Source organism: Phasianus colchicus, chromosome 1 (assembly GCF_987193195.1).
Source record: "Phasianus colchicus chromosome 1, bPhaCol1.hap1.1, whole genome shotgun sequence".
Taxonomy (NCBI): domain Eukaryota; kingdom Metazoa; phylum Chordata; class Aves; order Galliformes; family Phasianidae; genus Phasianus; species Phasianus colchicus.
In genome coordinates, this window is record NC_143436.1 from 139498694 (window position 1) to 139524133 (window position 25440).

General features: G+C 37.3%; 1 protein-coding gene across 2 annotated transcripts in view; it reads left to right on the forward strand.

Annotated features, from left to right (window-relative positions):
• Positions 1–25440, forward strand: part of MYO16 (myosin XVI) — a 355874-nt gene that overhangs the window by 138892 nt on the left and 191542 nt on the right. For both annotated transcript variants that reach the window (XM_031613784.2, XM_090128652.1), the window contains exons 5-7: positions 12067–12175; positions 19419–19543; positions 23260–23385. In XM_031613784.2, the coding sequence (XP_031469644.2) occupies positions 12067–12175; positions 19419–19543; positions 23260–23385 (360 nt within the window). The remainder of the gene's footprint in view (positions 1–12066; positions 12176–19418; positions 19544–23259; positions 23386–25440) is intronic.

Below are 25440 nucleotides of genomic sequence, written 5' to 3' on the forward strand. Positions count from 1 at the left end.
TACTACTGGCATTTCTTTATTTTCACTGTACAACATATGATATTGACTTTGTCATTCGCTCAACATCAGTAAAATGGTAATATCCAATGTCATACCTGAAGTAATGCTGTTTTTTTCCACGTGCCATTTGAAGCATCTTGTCTTAGTTTCAGCTTGGACATAGTTGTTTTCTTCAGTGTCTGGTATGATGCTGTCTTTTGGTTCTAGGAGAAGAACCATGCTGATAACACACTGATGCTTACAGTTGCTGCTAAGCAATGCTGTGCAGAGCCAAGGCCATTCTCATGTTACCAGCTAATGAGGAGGCTGTGGGAGTCTAAGGAGATGGGAAGCAACAGAATTTGGACAGCTAACTTAAACTTGCCTAAGGGATCATGGAATCACAGAGTGGCTTGGGTTGGAAGGGACCTCAAGCATCATCAAGTTCTATCCCTTCTGCCACAGGCAGATGTGCCAACTGCTTGATCAAGTACTAGAGCAGATTACCCAGAGCTCCATCCAGCCTGGCCTTGAACACCTCCAGGGATGGAGCATCCATGACCTCTGTGGGCAACCTTTTCCATCATCCCCTCATCACTCTCTCAGCAAAAACTTTCCCCTTACATCCAATCTAAATCTTCTCTCCTTTACAGAATCACAGAATGGCCAAGGTTGGAAGGGACCTCAAGGATCATGAATCTCCAACCCCCCTGCCACATGCAGGGCCGCCAATCATCCCACCTAATGCTAGACCAGAGTTTAGTTCAAAATGATTCCCCCTTGTCCTATCACTATCTATCCACGTAAAAAGTTGATTTCCCTCATGTTCATAAACTCCCTTTAAATCCTGGAAGGCTGCCATGAGGTCTCCCTGCAGTCTTTTTTTTTTTTTTTTTTTTTTTTTCAGGCTGAACAAGGCCAGGTTTTCAAACAGCCTGTTTTCATGGGAGAAGTGTTCCAGCCCTTGGATCATTTTTGTGGCCCACCTCTGGACCTTCTCCAAAAGCTCCACATCTTTCCTGTGTTGGAGACTCCAGACTTGGATGCAGTGCTCCAACTGGGGCCTCATGAGGGCAGAGTAGAGGAGGATGCACCTCCCTTGCACCAGCTGGCCACCCCTCTTCTGATGGAACCCTAGATACCACTGGTCTTCTGGGCTGCAAACATATACTGCTGGCTCATGTTAAGTTTTTCACCAACCAGGACCCTTAAGTCTTTCTCAGCAGGACTGTATTCCATACCATGTGACATCATGTGGAAGGAGAGTTTTGAAGGGAATGAGTGGTCATAGCTGGGAAGAAAAGGTTGCCTTTGCACTCAGTCAGAGAAAGGAGAAAATCATCTTGTAAAACAGGGACTTCAGTTTTACCCATAAATTTAAATTGAGCCTGTAAGGTGCTGGCTCCTCAGAATCAGTTTCCAGTCTTCAGTGATCCATCAAAACCAGCTTGCTTTCTTTACTGCTCCACCTAGTTAGTTCTATCTTCAGCAATACTTCAGGGTTGGGAAACTTTGTAACTCCAAATTAAACTAGTTATTTCTCCTACTTTTCTGTTCAGAGTGTATAATGTATTCTACTCTATGTAATAATGTATGTATCTATAGTACATATATTTATACACACCCAAAGATGAAATGTAACAGGAAACATTAGTAAACAAGGTCTCAGAATGTTTTGTTTCATTTTAGCTTGGTTTATGCTCTGTCCTTCGCAGTATTGTGGTTGCTTGTCAGAAGATGCTTTCTCTTCCTATTCTTCCTACAGCCAAAGTGTGCTTTACCACCTGTCCAGTGTTGTACACAAGTCACAAATCTTACTAACCCAGAATCTTTTTATTTCCTTAATACTAGATTGATTGACCTTATGTAATTAAAAGCTTTATTAATTGCTAGTAAGTCATTCTTAACTTTAACTGTGCTGTAGTGACTTAAAGACTTTCTGACAGGGAATTCCAAAGGCTCACACTTGTGAAGGAGAATTTTCTTCCATTTATTCTAAAAATAAAAGGCAATAATCTTGTGAAGTGACCTTTTGTTCTAGTGCTATGAGACAGGGACTGATCGTTTTTTCAGTATGCCTGTCATAGTTTTTAATTATTCCAATTAAATTAAGTTAAAAAGAATTTTTGTTGTTATCAGAGTCATCCAGCACTTGAATAATTCCATTTTTTTTTTTTTTTCTGTAAGCTCTGCAGCTGATGGAGAGTGTGCAAGTCCCATGTGCCTAAGCAGATGGGGAAATTTTTAGTCTTTCGCCATCAATGCTCTTTGACGGTTCTCTTACAACTCTCTTTTTTTGCTGAATAATTTCAAGGCTGACATTATCAAGTCAAATACCCATCCTTCTGTACTTCAGTCACCTTTTTGCTGACCTCTGATCCTTTGTCTTAAAAATGGAGCTGAATACCATTCTAAATGAAGAGAACTTTTCGTTGTAATTAAATATCAGGAATAAATTTATCGGCATCTTTTATTATTCACATTATAGTAAAAATACCCAATAATGATGAGATAATATATTCTGAGATGTCTTCTTGATTTTTTTTCTTACTTTCAGAACAAATGGTTTCATTAAAGGAGTAAAAATTATGTTTCAACTTATTTTTGTGACATTCAAACTGGACTACCCAATTTGTGTAATTGTTCTGACTGATAATTTTTTTGCATACCAAGTAAGGAGAAGGACCTTCTTCATGCTTTTTGTGCCCTCCAGATATCCTAATGGTTCATCTTTTTGTCTCTTTTCTGAGAGTCTCTCACTAAGACTTCTTGATAGGTGCTTTGACTCAAGAGTTCCCCCCATAAATAAGAATATATTATAGGATATAGCTTTCTTCTTGTTGTGCTTGGTTTTGGAGATGAGAATTGTGAATACAGTTCTTCACTATCTACTTTTTTGTATTGTATGCAGTGTAAGTTTTTTTGTTTGTTTTTTGTTTTTTTTTGGCAGCTAGAATATTTCCTGACATTACAGCAACTACATATTACAAGAGCAAGATTGTTTCTAAACATTTCTGTGGAGACTAGAGGATTGGATGTTTAAAATTACGGCTGTGTTAGAGTCCTAGTCCTGTGCTGGGAAATACTGTACATATGGCTCGAACTCATTGATAGAATTCAGTGCCACACACTGACTCCTCTAGGTAAAACTAAGTTAAGGAAACCAGACCACAGAATAACTCAGAAATTGAGGTCTTAAATTCCAAAAAAGCTATCATGTATACTAGGAGCCTGAATATGAAGAACAGCCATGAAATCCAACATGCCAACTAATTAAGATGCAAGTAAATGTCTTTACGCCTTTAGAATTAATAGGATGATCCCAAATCCTCATGAATGTTGTACAGCTAGGCATCTAAATAGCGGTAACTTGAGAAATGTACGTTATTTTTCATTTGATAGCTTCTGGTCTAATAGATTTTAACTTTTCATCTCCTAACTGTATTTTACTATGAAAAATGTTACTGAAAACCTACTGTACTTCTGCAGTGTTATCAGAAGTGTTCAGTACTGGAATTGAGTGGGCTTTTGTTTGCCTTTTACAAGCCTTCCAGCTGATGAGCAGAATTTAAGTCCCCATGGTGCGCAAACAGATGGGAAAATGTTGGTCTTTAGCTTTCAGTCATCAGTGCTAATTCTTTTATCTTCTGAATGCACTAGTGGAACAGACTATGCCTGTTACACAATCTGTAATATTTGCCATGGCAGTTATATATATATATTTTTGAGTCTACTGAAAATCCTTTATGTGGGTGACATTGCCTGCACTGTATTAGCTTTAAGGAAAAAAAAAATCCTTATTCATAAATTAACTGATTATCAGAACAGTTGTGGAAATTTGAATGATGATTTCAAAGTAGTATTTTTATTCTTTAAGTACTCCAACAGCAAATGTATTATCAAATGCAGTTGAATGTTTCTGTAGACATCAGTGATTTCATATGTATGCCTCCACGTGACACTTTTTAGAATAAAACAGCCACTGTATTGGCATGTTTCTTTATTCTTTCTTAACTTGCAGAGGTTATGTCTGAGATTTGAGGATGCTGTAATGTTCTTTCTGCACTCTGGCATGCATCCAAACAAATCTTAATTTCTAGATTAAATAAACGAATGAAAGGTCTGTTTTGATCTGGAGCTATGTTGCGTAATCAGATTTTGGTGCTCCTTTCTGCAATGTGGAACCCAGAAGTATTGCGAGTTAAAGAAGTTGTCTTCACACAGCAGCTGAAATTCTTAAGTTACACAGAGGTGATTGAATTCCCAACTGTATTTGTATGAAGTTTTCTTTAGCTGGTCTAGCAAGTGACTATAAAGGAAAAAAGAAATAGTAGTAATCGCATAGCACAGTATATTATTAATATAAATACTTAATTTTTAGAAATTATTTTAATGTTTTGGCATAAAATTGTCAACGCTGAGTTCTCTTCTGTTTTTTTTTTAGTATGTCTTGGTTCTTTAGGCTGTCTTGTCACAGATATAAGGAATTGAGTGTTGTGTTTGTATGATTTGGGATTATGTATGCCAAAACTGAATCCAAACCTTTATTTGTACAGTTAGTCTCACCCAGATGGCAGACAGTTCCTGCCTCTTTTGAAAGAGTAATTTTGGTAATGTAAACAGCATGAAGCATAGACAGTAGCAACTCATACAGAGCCCTGAAACAGAGTCACTCTGCTGCCCATCGTCTGTGGGTAACCATTGATTCAAGGTTATAGAAGTTCTGGGCCCTGCATACTGGCCCAATATACCAGTTTATTCAGCTTTCCTCTCTGCAAATACATTTAAGAGTAAGTGAGAGGTTTTCCCACTTGTGTTAAGGGAGAATTGTCTATCTTCATGAATATGCCTTAATGTGCTGCACTACTAGGGAAGAAGTCAGCTGAAAAGGAGGATTTGTTCCCTTTGTTTTTTTTCTCTGGCCACACAAGCACATGTAAGGCATATGGAGAACATTTGTTAGTGTATCAGATTACCAGTGTTAGACCTTTTCAGTTGTTATTTTGATTTGTGACGCACTGGTTTCACTTCTGAATTGCACGGAGTTTGAGTTCTTGTTCAGATTGTTTTGAGAAGTGACTCTCAGGAAAGCAGAAAATATTTTCAGTTTTGAAATTCTTACACACTACTTGTGTTTCTTTGATACCTTTAAACATTGAGGTTTCAATCAATCAGAATTCATGAGGAAAACCTATAATTTTGGAAATCGTACACCCAAGTCTGGTATCAATTGCTGTCAGAGTGTGATGGTGTTTAGATGTGGAACTTTACTACCTGTAAGTAACTTAATGGCCTGATAGAAGCTATAGTTTATTATTTGTTAAACAGAATACTTTGAAGATCTAGTCGTAAGTCTGAGCTTACTAGTATTTCCATTTAATCAAACATCATGGAGGTGCCTTGTGGCTGCAGTGATAGAAACTGCTCTAAAGGGATGAAAAGAGCAGGCTTGTGAAGTGGCACTGTTGGACAGCTGAAATTTTAATTTCTTTGTTTTTCACTAAGATTTGTAAAAGAAAAGAGCCTGCTTGGATTACCTGTATAGCCAATACCACTATTTGGGGAATGATCCCCACTCCTGTCTTTCCTAAAGGGACTATGTCTTTTTGTTGTTTTTGTTTTCTGTTTCCCCAGGCCGCTTTGGGGAGCATTAAAGCCAAATAAGAAGGTAGCACAGCCCCAAGGGAATTGTACTATGTGCCATGGTACATAGTACAATCTTTAAGTTTCTCTGGCTATACTGGAACTTAAAGATTTTTATAAATTGCTTCTAAAGATTTATGTTCTTCTGTTCTCTTTTAAGTCCAGAGGGAGGAGGAAAAAGAAGTAAGATATTAGAAATGTTAAGCTGCATGGTAGACTCCTAGTCCTGAATCTGCTCAGAGGCAGATAGCTGGCTTTTCATCTGCTGCTTTTTTACCTTCTGTTCTGGAAGAGGAACCTTGTTTTACTCTGGAATTGATATAAACTGATTAACTATATCCCTGTTATCTGCACTGTCATGAGGAAGGGTCTTAAACATTAATATAGAGAGTGTTAAGATGTCAGTCAGCATTCTGAGACAATATCTAGATTCAGTGAAATAGGCTCTTTACTATTCTGTAGTTAACAAAAGTGTTAACTACACTTCTACTACACTTGTGTCTGTCAGTTTTCCTCTTACTAAGTAGGCAAACCTCGATTAAGATTACAACAGTAAACGGGTAGGGGAACTGTCAACAGAGAATTTCTAATTGTAATCACTGAAACTTCTTTGTTTGTTTGTTTATTTGTTTGTGGTTTTTTTTTTCCCCCCTTTTTTTCACCTCAGCTCTACTAGTAACTAAATTATTATTTCTGTGAAATAATTTCCTGCCTACGGGAAGTCTGTTCTTTAAATGAGTAGGGAAGAAAATATGCTTTTGAACTAAGAGCAGCTGCTCAGTCTCATTTTATCTTTTATTTTGTTGTCTGTGGTTTGCTAATGTGAAGTCTTCCAATTTTTTTGATCCTTGTCTTGAGAACTGTTCCTGTTCTGCTTAATATCTTGATTTTGTGGAAAGTTAGATCCATTAGCTACTGACCTGTAACACAATGCTTCTGCCTCTATTTCATTCATACTTGCTTTTTCTTTCTTTCTGTGTTACATCCGCACATATTCCTCAGCTTGTATTATATTTATGATTGCCTTCATTCAACCTCATGAAGACAGTGTTGGCAATTCTAGGAAAAACAGACAGTGGCTGGGTACTGATTGTAAATATTGCTAATATTATAGAATAGAATACTCCAGTTGGAGGGGACCTTCTAAAAATTAAGTCCAACTGCCTGACCTCATCAGGGCTAACCAGAAGTTACAGCATGTTATTGAGGTTACTGTCCAAATGCCTCTTAAATGCTGATTGGCACAGGGCATCAGTCATCAATCATCTCTCTAGGAAGCCTGTGCTTGACCACACTTGTAGCAAAGAAATTTTTTCATATTTTATAACATACCTGTGACTTTCTGCTATACAATTAAGCTATACAATTCTGCTAAACAATTAAACACACAGAATCACACAGAATGGCCAGGGTTGGAATCTCCAACCCCCTGCCACAGGCAGGTCCTTCTCCACGGGGCTGCTCTCAAGGACTGCTCCTTCCAGTCTGTATGGATGCCTGGGATTCCTCTGGCCCACGTGCAAAACTCTGCACTTTGCTGTGTTGAACCTCATCAGGTTCACCCCGGCTCACCTTTCGAGTCTGTTGAAGTCCCTCTGAATGGCATCTTTTCCTTCTACCGTGTCAACTGCACCACTCAGCTTGGTGTCGTCAGCAAACTTGCTGAGGGTGCACTCGATTCCGTCATCGATGTCATTGATAAAGATGTTAAAGAGGACCAGTCCCAAGATAGACCTCTGGGGGACGCCACTTGTTACCAGCCTCCACCTGGACATAGAGCCATTGATGACCACCCTCTGTCTGTGGCCTTTCAACCACTTTCTTATCCATCGAGTGGTCCACCCATCAAATCCACATCCCTCCAATTTGGAGATAAGGATGTGGTGGGGGACCATGTCAAAGGCCTTGCTCAAGTCCAGGTAAATGACACCAGTCGCCTTCCCCTTGTCCACCAATGCTGTCACTCTGTCATAGAATGCCACCAGATTGGTCAAGCATGACCTTCCCCTGGTGAAGCCGTGCTGGCTCATTCCTCATGTGGTCAAGCATGTCATCCAGGATGATCTGTTCCATGATCTTCCCAGGCACAGAGCTGAGACTCACTGGCCTGTCGTTCCCAGGGTCCTCCTTGCTCCTTTCTTGTAAATGGGAGTGACATGACCCTTCCTCCAGTCATCCAGGACCTCACCTGACAGCCACGAATTTTCAAATATGATGTAGTATTGAATTATGTTTCTTTGGGAACATTTTTTAATAACATATTCCATCTAAAGTCTTGCTAAAATGAAGCAATTTATTATTGCGGACAAATATTTTTCTCAGAAGTATAACCCATGGGAGATATTGAATAAAGCTTTTCAAGATATTCATCTTTTTGAGAAATGGTTGAAGGCTGAGGATGTGTTGAGAATGGGTAAGCCAGAAGCTTTTCATATATGCTGGGCAAATAGTCAGAATGAACAGGTGAATACTATGGCTTCGTACTATGTATGCTTTGAAGTATTGGTGCTTACAATTTGTATCATACTGACACATTGCATCCAGTTCTAAAGCTCCCAACACAAGAAGGATATGGAGCTGTTGGAGCAGGTCCAGAGGAGAGCCACAAAGATGATCAGAGGGCTGGAGCACCTCCCCTATGGGGACAGGCTGAAGGAGCTGGAGCTCTTCAGCTTGGAAAAGATTGAGGAGACCTTATAGTGGCCTTCCAGTACCTGAAGGGGCCTGCAGGAAAGCTTTTTATAAGGGCAGGTAGAGACGGGTTCAGAGGAAATAGTTTTAAACTGGAAGAGCATAGATTTAGTCTAGATATTAGGAAGGAATTCTTTATTGTGAGGGTGGTGAGACACTGGAATGGCAACTGAATGACAATTATTGGCAGAAAAGTGTCTGATGAGGTGGTGAAACCGTCTGGGAAATCCTATACTCCTTCTCATGTGCTACAGTGTCTGTATTATGGAATACAAGTGAAATTGATATTTGATGCAATTGTAAAAGGTTCTTTATACATATTTGTATACTTCATGTGTACCTGGATTAATGAAGTTGTTTTTCATTTATTTGGTCATGAGTTTTCAATTGTAGGCATGCCAAAATCTAGTTCAAAATGTAAAAGTTCAACAATGACAGTACCTCAATTAAACACTTCTCACAAGCAAGTTACTTTCAAGTCGTTATAGTGAGGAGGTCTCTCTTCCAGGGCTTGACGTGAAAGAGAGGAAAATGAGGGAAAGATAAAACGGTATAAAAAGGAAGTAGTTTTTATCCATTTACCTTTTCTCAGCTTGTTTAGCTATATAGACAGAAAAAGGGATTAGCTACCCTGGGAATTTTTCTTTTCTTCTTTTCTTTTTTTAGATGGTTTTCTCAAAGGTGAATTATTTCTGTTCAGATTGTCTTTGAAAGCATAGCTAAGCACAGAAATGGGATTAAAAACTATTTTTGGGAATGCTCTAAAGAAATGGAGCTTAACAAATATTTCCAATACCTTACTCTTTGTGTACTGAAATGTGTGCAAGTGTGGGGTTTGATGATGATACCAAACTGTATTAAACACTTGGTACGCTATATCAAACATGTTTATTACTTAAAAACTCCCGAATTATTTATTTTTAGAGGGAAGTATTACTTTTAAAAGTTTAACCTCATCCCGAATTGCTTTTTCCCTTCAGTTCTAAGAACCAATCCTGCCTCCTCTGTCCTAGTTTTCTCCAGATTTGACCTTCTTTTTGGTTGCAGTTCATTGTGCATTTTTTTTAAGAAATAAGTTAATGTAGAACTAGCCAGTAAAATTATTTGGAGCTGAGTAATTCCATATTATATTCTTCCTTCAGTGGCATTAAATCTTAAATCCAGGAGAAAAAATGAAAATTGTGCTGCAGATCAAGTTAAATATCCTACTTTTTCTGAATTTAATGTCTTTTTTTTTCATTTTCTTAGATCAAGAAGTAAGAAAATGTGTGTAAACTTGTGTTATTATTATCCTCCTGAACTGCTTCTGACAATTCTTGGAGATTAGTTACATGCAAGGAAGTATAGAAACCTTCAAGAGTTTGTGCTTTTTCGCTGCATGCAGGTCAACTGGATATATGAATGTGTTCCTTCATTGACTCTGCTATTATCAGCAAACGCCTAGAGTCACTGAATAGAAAGAAAAAAAACACGAAATCAACACCTAACACTGCAGTAGTGGAATAAATGCTGTAAATAGCTGTTAAGCCAGCAAAGTGGTTATGATCTTCAAATCCATCCTTCATTTGTTTTTTTCATCATGTCTTTGTCTAGTAGAACAGGCAAGAAGAAATTTATTTTCACGGTACTATAGTGAATGCAACATTTTATACCTTGTAAGTTTCCTTCCACATAAGTCTCCTGTTCCTTTTCACTAAGCCTGAAAGTCATCTCTCATCTAATCTGATCTAGCCACTTGGCAAATATGCATCTTAAATAAATATGCTATCTAGGTTCCCCTTGTCAGTACAGCAGGATAATTATGAAAAGAGAATAGTGTATTTCATAGCAGAAGAGGTTGTTTTGGCAGATAGGATATCACTATATAGGGTATCCCAGATGTTTGAGATAGTTGTTGAGATAGCTGCTGTGAGTCATTCGTTGATGCCTGTATCTCCCCTCATGGGTTCATGAATTTTTTTCATGGGTTCATGAAAGGCAGATCTTGCTTGACCAACCTGATCTCCTTTTATGATGGAGTGACCTACCTGGTGGATGAGTGAAAGGCTGTTGTCATAGACTGTGTAGACTTCAGCAAAGCCTTTGACACTGTCTCCCACAGTATTCTGGAGAAGCTGACAGCTTGTGGCTTGGACCAATAGACTTTTTGGTGGGAAAAAACTCGCTGGATGGCTGGGCATGGAGAGTGGTGGTGAATGAAGTTAAATCCAGCTAGTGAGTGACCGGTCACAAGTGGCATTCTCTGGGCATCAGTATTGGGGCCTGTCGTCCTGTTCAGTAACCTTATTGATGACCTGGATGAGGGCATTGAGAGCAACCTCAGTAAGTTTGCAGATAACACCAAGCTGGGAGATGACGGAGTCACTGTTCCTGTAGGTATACAAGAAACATTTAGATATCATTCTGAGGGATGTGGTTTAGTGGGAAATATTGGTGATAGGTGGATGGTTTGACTGGATGATCTTAAGAGGTCTTTTCCAACCTTGATGATTCTATGATTCTATGAAAAGAAAATCAGATTAACTCATATCAGCACTCCAACTTCAACACTTTAAGTTTGATAACATGAAATCAAAATGGATTTGCTAGTTCTTGGTGGCATATTTCACTCTGATACTGGAGCTGACCCTATTAAGCGCTTTTCTTTGGCATGGTACTTAGAATGTAAGCTCTTAAAAGAAGCAGTCATACCTTCTATTAATAATTCTTTATTACAGTTGACCTCTACCACTGAGGTTTTAGGAAAGGCTGCCCTTAGCACCTCTCATTTTTATTAGCTATATTTTTATGATACAAGCTATTAAGAAAAGTAATTAGAATTACCAGAGGTCACTCTTATTTCATAATTCTTTTCAGTTAAAAGTCACAGAGAGAACAATACAAATGAATTTAAATTATGACCTCTTAAAATATATATGTGACATTTTACTGTAGTGTAAACTCAAAAATTAGCAATATTTTAAGGGATAATTAAAAAAAAATAAATTACCCTTCATAATGCAAATTCTAACACTAGCAGCATTTAATATAGTAAATACAAGTTTTCTTATCATTCTAGTGTTTTTTTTTTTAAATCGTCTCGTGTTTATTCCCATCTCCTCCTCTTTACCTCCTGGTGGCTCCCTTTAGTTGTCTGTATTGAATTTTGAAAGAAATGTCAGCCAGGCTCCTTTAGGGATTACAATTAAAATAATCATGCTTACTTTCATTGTCTTCAACTGTCAAGAAATGGCAATTTTTTTAGTAAGAGATGGTTCTCTTTGAGGCTCGATTGGTGGATGAGGCTGTCAGAGATTGGGCTGGCTGACAAGGTTACCTTTACCAGCTGTCTACCTGTCTCTCCTGTGTGGGTGTCTGTGCTGCTTGTCAGTCAGCTTTTGAACCAGTGCTGTTTACTGTGTAGTGTTCCAAGGCAGACTGTAATTGCTGACAGCTTACTTTCTTTACAGTGCTGTGCTACAAACTGTGACTGTTCCAAAAGTCACTGACAAGGAGCTCAGGTATTTGTTAGGTAAAGACCAGCTGGACTACTAGAGTGGTGAAAGTACCAGCTGTCCCAGGCAAAGCCAGCCCTTCTTGACATTCAAAATCCTTTATTTATTTTTTATTAATGTTCAAGGTTACAGTCAACCTGCTAGGAACTCCAGCTTTGAAATATTTTTGAATGGGCAAGTTAGCTGGTCCTGGTATATAAGAATTGTCTTTTGGGATTTCACTGCATACACATAAAGTATTTTTCATTCTTGCATGTAGGCTGGAGCAAATGTGCTGCTGCAAGATGTTAATGGAAACACAGCATTTGACTATGCTGTAGAAGGGACTGAATCCAGCAGCATCCTTCTCATGTACCTGGAAGAAAATGGTAAGTCTGACTCTGGTCTTTTTCTATTGAACTTGACATGGAAACTTAGATTCATAAGTCATCAGCCTCAGTTATACAAGGTTAGGGTGGATCAATCCTATCCCTTAACTGCAGTGCAGTGTGAAATGCTGACCTTTTGGTGATCAATGATGATGTGACTGTCCACATTGCTAGGTCTCCGTACTTTTCTTCTCTGACTATACGCAGTGCAACTGCCCTTGTTTGCACTTCATTGTTAAAATTTAATTCATATCTTCTGAAGTATTTGAATAGTCTGCTGTAGTTGAAAACCTTAATAGTTGATGAGGGAATCATCACATGACTTATAGCATCTGTACTATGTAGTCTAATGTTAACTTGGGTCTGTGTAACTGCAGTACAGATGTTAGTAGTGGGCTCAGCTGTGCCGGTGGTGGGTCCATTGGAGCCCTCTGGAACAGGCCATGTTCAGCACGAAGCAGCCTCTTGCCTCCTCTCACAGAGGCAACCCGTGTAAGTCCCTGTGCTACCAAAACTGGGAGTTGACTCAGTGATCCTTGTGAGTCCAATCCAACTTGAGATATTCTATTTTTCTGTCATTCTGGGAAAACCTAACATCTGTATCTACTCATGTGTTTCTCAATGCTGGCACTTTTAAAGCAACAATAACAGCAATATGAAAATCCCTGATATGTGTATTTTTCATCAGGATTTGATTGCTAGCAATGAAAAAAAAAATGTTAGGGAAAATACACCAAAATATTCTAAGATGAGGTTGCACTGTAGAAACCCTAGTAATCCAACACTGCAAAAAAATGTGTACAGTTTCTTTGGTGTGCTCAAGAAAAGCCATTGTTATAGATCTGTATTGTTTCATAAAATTACTTCTGTAGACTTCAGTATTTACAGCTGTGAAATGCCTTTCATAGACATTAAGGGATTATTGCTAACATACTACCATGAAAATGGACTAAAATGTTAACGTATACAGATTGTGAGCACTGAAGATCAATTAACTTAAACTAGAATTAAATCCCCTGATAAATATATATATTTTTTTACTTTTAGAACCATATTTGAAGTGATCCTGATAGGTTCCTACAAATTTTCTACTAGTATTGTTGATGGAGTATGTTGATAGAAAAAAAAATTGACAACCAAAACCAAACAGCTTCAGAATAGTTCAAAGCTTTTCGGTCTGATCTCTGCTGTCTGGAAATCACCTATCTATAGGGGTTATCACACACGAATAATCTATTTTCTGTGTAGAAGTAAATTAAATTATGATAGGAGTTAGGTAATAATATTGCTTGTGAGAACCAGGAAGATCAAACATCATGTTTCAGTAGGTCCCTCCAATTCCTAAAAATGAAGCACACAGAAAATGTGACCATTGAAAGTATAAAATTTCAAAGTGTTCATCTGTCTTTTAACGTGTGTTTTCTAATATGTTTGAATAGACCACCTTAATTTTTATATTTTTTAACTGACTTTCAAGTTTTAGACTCCTCTTACTATTTATGTGCTTCCATGTGTCTGGAAATGTGCAGTGAATGAAAAGAAAAAAAATCCATCATATGGAAACATTTTGTTGTCCACATGTTTTTATCAAAGTGAGAGCCTTTAAAATATCTGTGAAGACTTTTGGCACTTGAATTAACGTTTTAATTTATACTCAGTAGATTGTGACCTGCTTTGTAAGTGACACCACAAGGAAAGCAGGCATTTCCATGACTAATAGACTTTACAAAATTTGAAATATATTCTGAAGAACATCAGAAACAAGGAATGCCCTATTAGTATCCTTTTGAAGAGCCTACTGATCCTAATTCTGATGCCAACAGAAATGAATTACCAATGTTTATAGAACTTCTAAACCTATGACCTTTAGCAAGTTAGAAAAAAAGTTTTTAGTGTCTTGACTGCACCCACAGGTCCTACGTCTGGTACCCTGCACTCTCAGGGTCTGACTGCCTGGACTCAGTGCGAGCTCCAGTATGTTAAAGCCCTGTAAGTTGGGAACAGTAGGTTGAGAAAACAGACAAGTTATGGGACAGCTGAGAGAATCTTTGCCCTGATATTTCACTCATCCTTTGGCTGAGGAGCCTCAGGGATGTAGGCTCAGGCTCTTGGTCCTTGCCCAAGGTATGTTTGTGTACCAGGACTCTGACCCGACTTGGCTTCCTGGCTTAAGAATTTTCCTGATCTGTAGCTAGGGTTTTTTCTGTCAGGACTGTTAGTTGGCCCTGATTCCTTCACCACATATGCCTTATTTTCTTTTTTGGGTCCTGTGGTCCCTGATCAGTGAAGACATTTGCCCTTCTTTCCCGTAACCTCCTGGGTCCCTGGCTCTCACTGAGTAGCCTTCTCTTACAGCTCTCCCACAGACACATCCAACTATAACACTAAGAACTTGCAGAGTAACACTGAGTATAGAAGTACAGTACATGATGAACTCATTGCAGACATTATGCTTATCATAAATAACCAGAGACAATGAATATACTTACTTTGTTTCTGCATTTTAGTATTAACAGTACAAGTAAAATAATAAATATGCAAGACATGTCCAAGGATGAATGCTTCGTATTAAATCTTGAGATTGTGCCAGTCTGTTAAAAGAAATTACAACAATTATTTTTCTTATCATACAAATGAAGAAAAGAGTGAGTCCATGTAACTAATTTTGGTTAGAAGGGTCTTCAACATCCTTATTGTAGAAGGGAGAGAAAAAAAGCATGTTTCAATGGGGTGTGAGAAGTGTCACTGAGGAGAAAACAGGTATTTCATTTCTGATATTTTCAGAGTAGAAAGAAACGCTTAGTTCATAGTAAGCATCCCTCACTTGCTTTGACAGCACACATAATGATAGCTTTAAAGACAGACAACCTGGAACCCAGCGACAGCCATCAGTGTGTATTTCTACAGTGAATGAGAGCTATACCCTCAGTAGTTTTGCAAGCACACATTCTTCTGTACATGCTGAAAATATTAGCTTCCCTTCTCACGTAGTAATTGTTGCTGAAATGTATCTGTTCACATCCTGAACTTTAGAAAAATCAGCTGTACGTAATGCTAAGCTATGTGCACAAGGGTGGCTGAACAATGTAATTCTACAAAATTGATGCTCTTTATAAAGCTGTCTGGTAAGTGGCCAACAAAGTTCTTCTCAAACTTCTTGCAAATAAAGCCGGATAAAGTAACAGCTACGCATGGATAATATAATGAATAAAAATGAATGTATCACAAATGGTACCATGATTTTTTTCTCTCTCATGGATTGTTTGTGAATACATCTATCCTATACTGAAAAACAGAAATTCCTTGTGTCCCTGCAGTTACTGAAGAATATGGGCAAGCTCACCTCTTGGAGTTATAAGCACCTTGCTGCAGTTACAGCTCTGTGCAGTAACACAGAGGCAGAGTGAGAGAAGAGGAGTGATTGGCTTGTGACAGCTGATTCAAGTTGTTAGTGCACATTTGTGTTTGCAACACATGATGGTATTGACAAATCCTGAAGACTTTTACATCTGTTACAGATGAGATGTGCAAGCTAGTTAGACAAAGAGTGGTTGCTGTGTGTCCTTGAGCAGAATGCTTTGTACCCAGAACCAGGTGCTCACCTGGCAGATGGAGACACTTCCAAGTGCTGAAAATTTCTGCAGAAAATATATTTTATAGAAATTCTCAGTTCTGTTTGCCGTGTATTTCTTTACTGCTGCAACCTTCTGAAAGCTACTTCCCTGTTTTTTATCTGATTTTTTTTTTTTTTTACATTCTTTTGGGTTGTCAGTTCCATAACCGTATGCCTGAGAGAGTGGGACAGCCTCAGTAGATGAAATAGCTTTGTCAAGTGTTTCTCTTAAACATGGAGAAGTGTTGCATTTTGTCACTTTTAGGTTATGCTCCTGCCTGTCATCAGGACTAATACAGCCAAATGCTGTGCCCTGCAGGGTCACTGCTGCTGTAATTATTCCTTCTCCATTGCATCTCCTGTAAACTCCAAGGGCATGTAGCTCTTGCTCTGATTTTACAGGATATTTGGTGTCTATTTGCTATCCTACACCTTTATTTTTCAGTTTCCATTCTTTTTAATGTGAACTGTTCCCATACTCCCTGCCGATTTGGTTTTCTTCCTCTATTTATTCATGCTGGCCGCTGTCCCATTTCAGGTGAACATCTAAACTGTGTTTTTTCTTTGAAAATCAACATGAAGGTCGTTCTTTGATTCAGACTACTAGAGTTACTGTATGAGTAATACTTTTTTATTCCATTAAACTAATGAAAACTGTCACCCCCTGGAGAGGGAAAGAAATCTCAACAGAACTGATCAAGGGAGGGCACCTCCCTACCATTGCTCCCAAGTGAAATATTTTCCAAATTATTGGGATTCAAAATTCTGCAATTCTGACTTATTATTATTTTTTTTTCATGTTTTTATTTTGAGGAGGATAAGATCTCTTTTGCTTTTGTACTATTGTCAAAAGTCCTTTGAATGTAGCTAAAATGTAGCCTGTGGAACTTACCACTATAGTAGAGCTCACTTGTCAGGCAGCTTACTGCTATTTGCCTAATGAAATGTGTATTGTTTCTTTGTATAACTGCTGTTGGAATCATGACATTCGCATAGACTGTGCATTTTGTTGTTATGTAGCATTGTTTATGCATCCTCTCAGAGCTGATGAGTATATAATTACATGTGTGATAGAGCAAAGGATGCAGCTGAACTCTTCTTGATTCCTCCTTTGCTACAAGTAAAGTTAAATTTTCAACAGTTCATTTTTGGGGAACCAATACAGAATGCAATAAGGTGCTTGCAAATGCACTGCTTAAGGTACAATAAGAATACAATGACATGGTAGTTTTCTGACCACACCACACTGATACAAAGTCCATAGTAGGTTGCAAGAAAAGGCTGAGTGGACTCCAGTTGACCTCTGTGCTCAACCTGCAGCTGTACAACCTGTACAGCCTTACAAACAACATGATAATAACTGTATTTCACTGTTAGTCTTTTAGGTGGGACAAGTCAGAAACTGGTATTTCTAACTTTTGAACTGTGAACGTAGTTTCCATTTTTGAGCATTCGAGGCTAAAGAACTGGTGTATTAATTTCCACCTGTTGCCTCTCTCCTTGAAAAACAAAGCACACTGTAATTGCTTACCAGAGACATCAAATAGAAGACAGAAGTTGACATATTTTCTGTCTTTAAAATGGCTTTCATCATCAGGCATAAAACTATACATACGCTTTTCAGGTATTTTATATGACAACATTAGAAATAACTTTATCATGACCATGCAAGTTTTATTTCAGCTTTGCAGTGTGTTTAACAAGTGAAGTCAGTGCCATAATTACCATTTATTACAAGTGTGTGTACTCCTGTACTACTAAGTGTTTTGGCAATTGAAACTTCTGTATTTGAGAGAGTTCTGCCACTAGAATGTTAAACTATCAACTTGCTGCTGCAAGCAAGCAGGATCTAGGGAGAAAATAATAATAAAAAACAAACGACATCAGTAATTTGTAAATGCCATCAGGTAGCTTTAAGTCATTACTGTGAAGTGTGGTGAAGATATAAAAATGTCAGTTCTGGTAAAATGAAATGTTGATTCTTAGGAGGTACTCAGAGTTTTGTATATGAAATCCATGTTGTGTCCCAGTCTAGCAGCTGTCAGTGAACATAGTATGTTAGCACATTCTGCTTTTGGTTGGATATCTAATTTAAGCTATCAATAATAATAAATACTTGTCTGAGTTGCATTTTTGTGAAAGAGCACAGTTTTAGTCCAGATAAAGAAAATGAGACATTTTGGGGTTCTAATTTATATTTTGCATTTGGTGTAAATGTGGTCAGCAGGATCCTGTGCTCACACCCTGAACGTTTCACTTCAGAGCTGAAACTCAAAGTGCTCCCTGCAAATAAAGTTCAAAACACAGAGCAGTGTGTAGAATAGCACATTAGAGGAAAAACACTGAATGAGTTTCTTTGTTGAACTGCATGCAGTGTACCCATTTTCATGAATTCCAGTGTAGCTGTAAACTATGAGACTTTAAATATATTTTTGCCCTGAAACATGCTTCAGTTGTTTTAGTAATGTAAAAAAAAAAAAACCAACAAAAAACAAAACAAAAAGCAAAAAAAAAAAAGCAAGAATTGTTGAATAGAAAATGTAAAATGAATAATACAAACAAAAATATTTAAGTATCTCTTATTTCATTTAATTTATTAGTTGTCACTTTTATGCTCACTGACAAATGTAGAAAAGAATCAAGAAGTCATTTATTATATGTTTTCTGTGATGACATGACCAGAACAGAGAGGCAAGTTTTTCATATTCAAATTATATTTTCTACATATAGATGTAAATGACCACTGGAAGTTATGAGTGAAAGAACCAAGCCCTGAATTTTGGTTAGATCCTCCATTCAAGCCACAACCAGTTGCTAATTTAACCACTTAGTAATTTTGTTGTACTCTATTTCTAATTTTAGCTCTCTTCAGACTGCAGTGCTTCCTTTTGGTTATAGACTGCCTGCTTATCTTCCTTTTAAAGCTGTACTTTGACAAGTGTTTCTTTCAATAGCAGTGCTGACTCAAACTCAGCTCTTCATTCCTTTCATCCCTTCTCATTTGTTCCTGCCTGTAGACCACATTTTCATTTGGCTTATGGGGCCTTGCAATGGTCCAGCCCAGATGGACAACTAATCCTGGCTAAAAATAACCCAAGCAAATAAAAGAAAACCTGTTGAGTTTTAGTGGCACTTGCTTCAAATCACGATGTCTCAAAGGGTTGAGTTGACAGATTTGAGAGATTAGTCTGGGGCAGTGTAATGCATGCAAAGGGCTGACAGAATGCTGCCTCAAATAATATTCATTAAATAAGTCCTAAAGACCTGAAGTGGTTTCTCTGAAGTGTTTAATTCTTTTATTTTGTTACAGCTTCCTTATTTCTCAGTTTCAACAGATTTAATGGTATTCCAACTACTTTGCCTACAACTGTTCTTGCCAGTCAGTAGGCATCTGGCCCATTTGTCTGTTATTACTGACTGATGTTAAGTCATCCAAGTAATACAGATAAATAAGGATATGAATAATCTTGTTGGTAAATATAAGCAAGGAGACATGTTCTGTAAACATACACTGAAATCTTATTAAATGTTGACTATCCTTTTACAAACCCAGGAAACAAAAGCAAAATGATATATGTTCTTTACTGATGAACAAAATATCAGCAGGTTTTAGCCTTTTCATTTTTCCAGGTGTTGAGCTGAATTCCTTGCGCCAAATGAAGATACAGAGAGCTATGACTATGCTTACAGATGTCCGACAGCTCATATCAAGTGGAGGAAGTGTGAATCAGAAGAATGATGAAGGAGTTACCTTGGTAAGTAGGAGTATGTTGCATTTTGAGTTCCAGCCCCATGAATACATGTGTTCAACTGTAGTAGTGAAAATGCAAGTGCAGTTGCAAGACTGTTCTATAAGAGGAGAAATGAAGGAGTACAGGATATTGGTTTTCATCTGGCCTTTTGAAAATAGATATGTCAATGCCCTGCTCAGTACAGATTTTGAAACTGATGAGTGCAGTGTCTGTGTGTCAGTGGCAACTTTTTTGGTCTTAGACACTGAATATGCAGCATAATAGCAAGAAAAATAGTGTGCTCCATATTTTAGAACTAGAGTGAATACTTAAAATTTCTGATACTGTGTAAGACTGGCTGTAAAGCTTCACTGAGTGATGAGTGTTTAATGCCTGTATCTTCTGGCTGAACAAGTCTAAAACACTTTCATGAAGTTATGCCTTCTTGAATCAGTATTATGAAGCCTCCACCTTATCAGTGGATGAATGTTCTTCCAAGTTTGCTTGTTATTTTCAACTGTATGTTCTCATTGTACATTTTTTCATCTATCCATTTATTTATTTATTTATTTTCCCAAGGTATTTAATTTGTAAAAGCATTATGTTTAACTTGCACGTTCCTGATACATTGAAGCCAAGCTGTTAACTCATAGTAAAATGCAACTCGTTTGTATTTTCCTCTTTTTGCTACTTTGGTCAGAATTGGCTTCATTTAACCAAGTCACCAATTTGTCTGATAGTCACATTGCATAAAACCTTATCAGTAGTTAGCAGGAATAGTTGAAGTGCATGTGTGAAATGTGTTTAACAGTACTGTATGAACCAAGAGAAAAGCATTGTAGTTTCTTTGTTGTTATTTACTATTTATTTTTTTATTTTTTTATGTATATTGTGTGGGATGTGGGTGTGGACCAGTGGGGCATTTTTATTTGATCAGTTTTTATACTGACATTTGCTTTCTGGAGTTCCTTCATAGTCTTGCCACAAGGAACTACAGAGTGGATAATTTTGCTTTTGTTTGAGGTTTCTATTATGTGAAAGTTTTGTCATACAAATTGGTGAGAAATACAGAATTTGTTAGACTGTTCTGTTTCTGTTCATGGTTGTGGAGTCAGCAGTCTGTAATAACTCCTTGTATATCAGAGGGCTCTGGTAACAGAATTTTTACTCTAAATCTGTCAGTACAGAGAAAAAAACATAGGTATCAGTTGAAAGTAAAAAATAAGATATATTTTCTGATCATAGAATCTAAGATGATATGGTTTAAATATAATTATGTTTGAAACTATGCCAGAAACTAAGACTCTGTTGCTTTAATTGTGGTGATTGACATTCAGCACATTTTTTTTTCCCCAGGTAATACTGTTTTTTTTTCATATGCTTTTAGTATTTACTGAGTGTAATCAATGTAATATATTTTATATTCACCATTTCTGAAAGTATATTGTATGCCATAGTCAGCAGTATGTTCTTTATTTTATATGGAGAATACCAAGAAGATAAACTTGTCAACATGGTGACAAGCCACATCCAACTCACTGACAGTTGGGAAGATCACTGTTGCACAAGACTACCCTAAAACCAGTCTGACTCTAAGTCTTCAGCACAGATTGCTAAGCAACAGATCAGGTACCATAAGGGTGGAATAGGTGCTGTGTATCCTGAGCAGAGAGCAGTGAGTTAGAAAAAAATGTTTAGACCAGCTCACCTCTCAACTAGATGTTCTAGTGCAGTATCTCTGGACAACCCACATCTCAACCCATACCAGCAGATATAAACATAGACCCTTTTCTTTTTGGTGGCAAGCTCAGAGAAGAGTGGCACTAAGTCCTGCTTCTTCTTCTTGAAGGATTTATACTCTGTATGTCACAATCAACCTTCTTTTCATACATTAGATAATACCATGTCTAATTAAGGATTAATAAGGAAACATAGGCACATAGCCACACTCTCAGAATGACAGCACATATGTATATGTCTGTGTCTACGCTGCATATAATGATATGTGGTAAAACTAATTCTTCTGATAATATTTTCTGTGGTTTTTTTTTTAGAGATTTCAGTCACAAATGCTTCCTTTGTCCTCTGAGCTTTAAAACCGCTTTAAAAGAGCACTTATCAAATTGATGTTTGAATTGAAAATGCGGTTTCTTTTGTTAAAAACAGAAGTTTTTAACAGGGTGACTATTGAATTATACTATATTAACTATTGAATTATAGGAAATTTTGGAGGTTTCTGTATATTTGAAATTAGAACATTTATAGTGTTGGTGTTCTGCCTCCGTTCCTGGGAAGATTTGTGATGGGCTGTAATGTATTTATTTCATCCTTCTGCATCAGAAATGTTCATAAAGAAAATTTCATGTATCTTTTTCAGGTGCAGCTAAACCAGAAATAAAAAAATATTGTCAAATAATATGCGGGACAGGATTTGGTGTCTCTTGTTCTTATTGAGACTTTGAAACCACACAGTTCTAGGAAGAGGATTAGGAAAAGATTATTGCAAGAGGTTTCTTGCCATTAGTCATCCATTCAAATTCTTAGAAAAATCGTCTCTTGGGCTAACAGTACTTTGAAGGGCAGAAAAACCCATGTAGTTGGGTTATGTTATTTTGGCTTACAGGTTACCCCTTTTAATCTCAGCTCTCCATTTGTACAATCTTGCTTAACCCTGTCTTCACTGACCACCACTGCGATTGATTTTTTGTGACTGTGATGGGGAATTACATCCAGCCACCTTCCAAGATAATTCTAATCCCCTGCAGTAGGGGGAACCAATTTCCACCTAAATGTGCAAGTGATGATTTTCCCCTGATGTAGGATTCCTTATTGCGTTTCCTCTTTCACTTAATTAGTACTGGAGTAAGTAATCTGTATTGCCTTAATGTGTATTCATCTATGAATCCGATTTCTCAACTCACCCATTAACAAAGACATTTTTTAACCGCCTCTTGCCACTGCAGTCCTCAGTGCCTCATCTCTCATTCTGACTTTACTGTTCTGAACAACAAGCCTCAAGCAAGCATGGCCACCTGTGAAGTTATCCCTGCTTTAACAGGATGGGACCTCCTGATAGGAGCTTTTATCATTCTGTTACTGTGTTTCCCCCTCTCCCTTTCCCATGGTAGCTCTGAAATGAAGTTTCCTGGTATAGAAAGTTAGCTAAAACTGTTAAAGCAATACCATTCAAAATGATGGAGTATCTAGTGAAGCAACACAAATAAAAGAAATATAATCTCTGTAGTGTTTTTGAAGATGTTCTGATTTTGTGAGGAAGAATCATAGATTCATAGAAATGAATGTGCTTTGATGATGTATTGTTGAATTCATTTCAGCATCAGCTCACATCTGGGATATTTGAACTGTCACAGAAGAAAGTTAGGCCTAGGACAAACTCTGCTAAACTGTGTGAATATTCCTGGGCTCATGAAGTCTGTGAATATGTTTGAAATGGATATTGGATATTTACTTGAAGTATGAAAATGATTTAGTGAGACTAAACTGTTTAAACAGATATCAGTAAGATGATGTTCTTTTTTTGTGTGTGTGTTGGGTTTTGTTTATAAATGCTAAAGGAGATTATTCTGTGGTTTTCTAGAATGTTGTTCTCACATATATATATATATTTTTTTTAATCATGATTTATCCAGTTACATCTGTGAGGCAACCAAGATATGCAGTAGTGCCTAATGTGTTTTTTTTTTTCTGAGACCTTTGAGATAGATATTTTCTTATTCCAGCTGCACGTGGCCTGTGCAAATGGCTACAAGAATGTTGCATCTCTGATACTGGATCATGGGGCTGATCTCAATGTGGTGGATAATCAGTACTGGACACCTCTACATTTAGCTGCAAAGTACGGACAGGTAAAGCATATCCTTTTCATCTCCTTCTCCTTATGGTAGTCTTGTGCAGCAATAAGAAATACACTCAAGTCAGGGACACTATTCTTTTCCTAATGTGAAAAAAGTATGCTTTTCTGTACTGTAAGTGGCATATGGAAAATGACAGAGATCAATTGAGAATAAACATCATAAATCTATCAATTCAATGTGGCTCATTAAAATCGGCAGTTGTCTCCAGAAAAAATTAAATTTGCACCAAAATTTGAAAAGGAGACAAAATAATCACTTCTGTTTTCTTATATTCTGGTGTTAAATTCTTATTTTAGCTACTTTATTTGCTGTGTATGTTTCTGTAGATGAATGTGCAGGATCCATTTAGTGCAGTAGCTGCATTCAAAATTTTCCAGTCTCTGAGCTGTGAAAGGCTGACTTGGATTTGTGATTTGAAGGCCATTCCTTTCACACTTTCTCTCATCTTGCTCTCACAGGACATTATCAGTGCTTCTTTCTTACATATGACCACCTTAGAATTACTCACAACTCCCACTGACCTTCACAAGTTACCACTTACCACAGTTACCTTCCAAAAGCCTCTTGGATGCATCCTAGCTTGGCCTCTCGCATTACTTCCCTCATATAACACATACAGTACATACATCTATTAAAATGAGAACACATACAGTAAAAAGAAGCATTTATGTCATGTGAATAACTAAGAGGATACACATACACATATACACATAATAATAATAATGATAATAATAATAATAATAGATGTATGTACTGTATGTGTTCTCATTTTAATAGAATAACCGTCTTCCAAACTCTTTTTGGTCTTCAAAAAGTAAATAATAATTTTTAGGAAGAATTTAACTTCTTGCTAGCACAGATGTAGTGAAACAGTTGTGAATACGTGTGTATTTGAAACCAGTTAATTCTGCTAGGATATAGGCTTTTCCTATTGAGACACCCTATATCTACTCTGTTAAATGGTATGAAAGCTCAGCATGCCTTCAGAGTAGATTAAGCCATAGTTGTGTGTGTATATATAGATATATAAATACATATATATACACATGAGTTAATATATACACTCTGAAATTAATTTCAGGATGGTTAAATTTACAGAGAACGCTTGTCTGCAAAAATACACTGAATGCACATATTGTGAGCCAGGGAGACATTGGTGGCATTCTGTGTACAGTGTAGTTTTATTTTTTCTCATCCCACCCTATACAGTGCTGTTCTGTAGTTCCAATAAAAGCTCTAGTACTCTTACTGTTACTTCTGGATTTGATGTGGTACTGCAAGTAGACACATACTCATACTACCTGTGTTCTGACTTCAGAAAGGCAAGAAAACTCTTACTCAGAAGTAATTGGATTGCAGATATGTGATTTTGGGTTTGAGCTATTATTTCACTGGAGCTTTGAACTACGTCTCCCTTTATGTCCCAGGTGATGGTAGCAGTGATTCATAGTATTCCCAGAGCTTTTGGTGAGGAGACAGGGACCCGTTATCCTCATCATGGGTCCCTGACTCCTTGTACAAATAAAGTAACATTGTACTCGTCATTAAAATTAAGAAAATACTCAGCAAGAATCTTCCCTATTTAGAAAATAAATATGGCTTGAATATGGATTTCCATTGTAAAAAAAACTAGCAAATCATTGAAATAGCTTTGTGAAGAGGGATTTATGCTATGTCAGGGAAAATAATTCATGCTGTAGCTAAGCTATCAAAATGTTTTTAAAATTTCCTTATGGTAATTTTGAAAAACATTTAGCCTTACTGGGAATTCATGATCAAGTTGTATTTACGTTTCCATTTTGAGTTGTTGAGAATTGTTACTTTTTTGGGAAAAAAATATGGCAGAATGGGAATAACCTTAGGAAAGGCATAAGTTGAGATAGCCTGTTTAAATTTAAAATATATTTCTAAGAAATCAGTTATTTTTTAGTCAAACATGTTCATGTTTTCTGGGAAAGACATAAATATAAATTGTTGTCTCTGGCCCTTACAGCTTCACCCTCTTGTAACTCGTATTTGCAGTAGACTTTGTTTAAAAGCTTCACT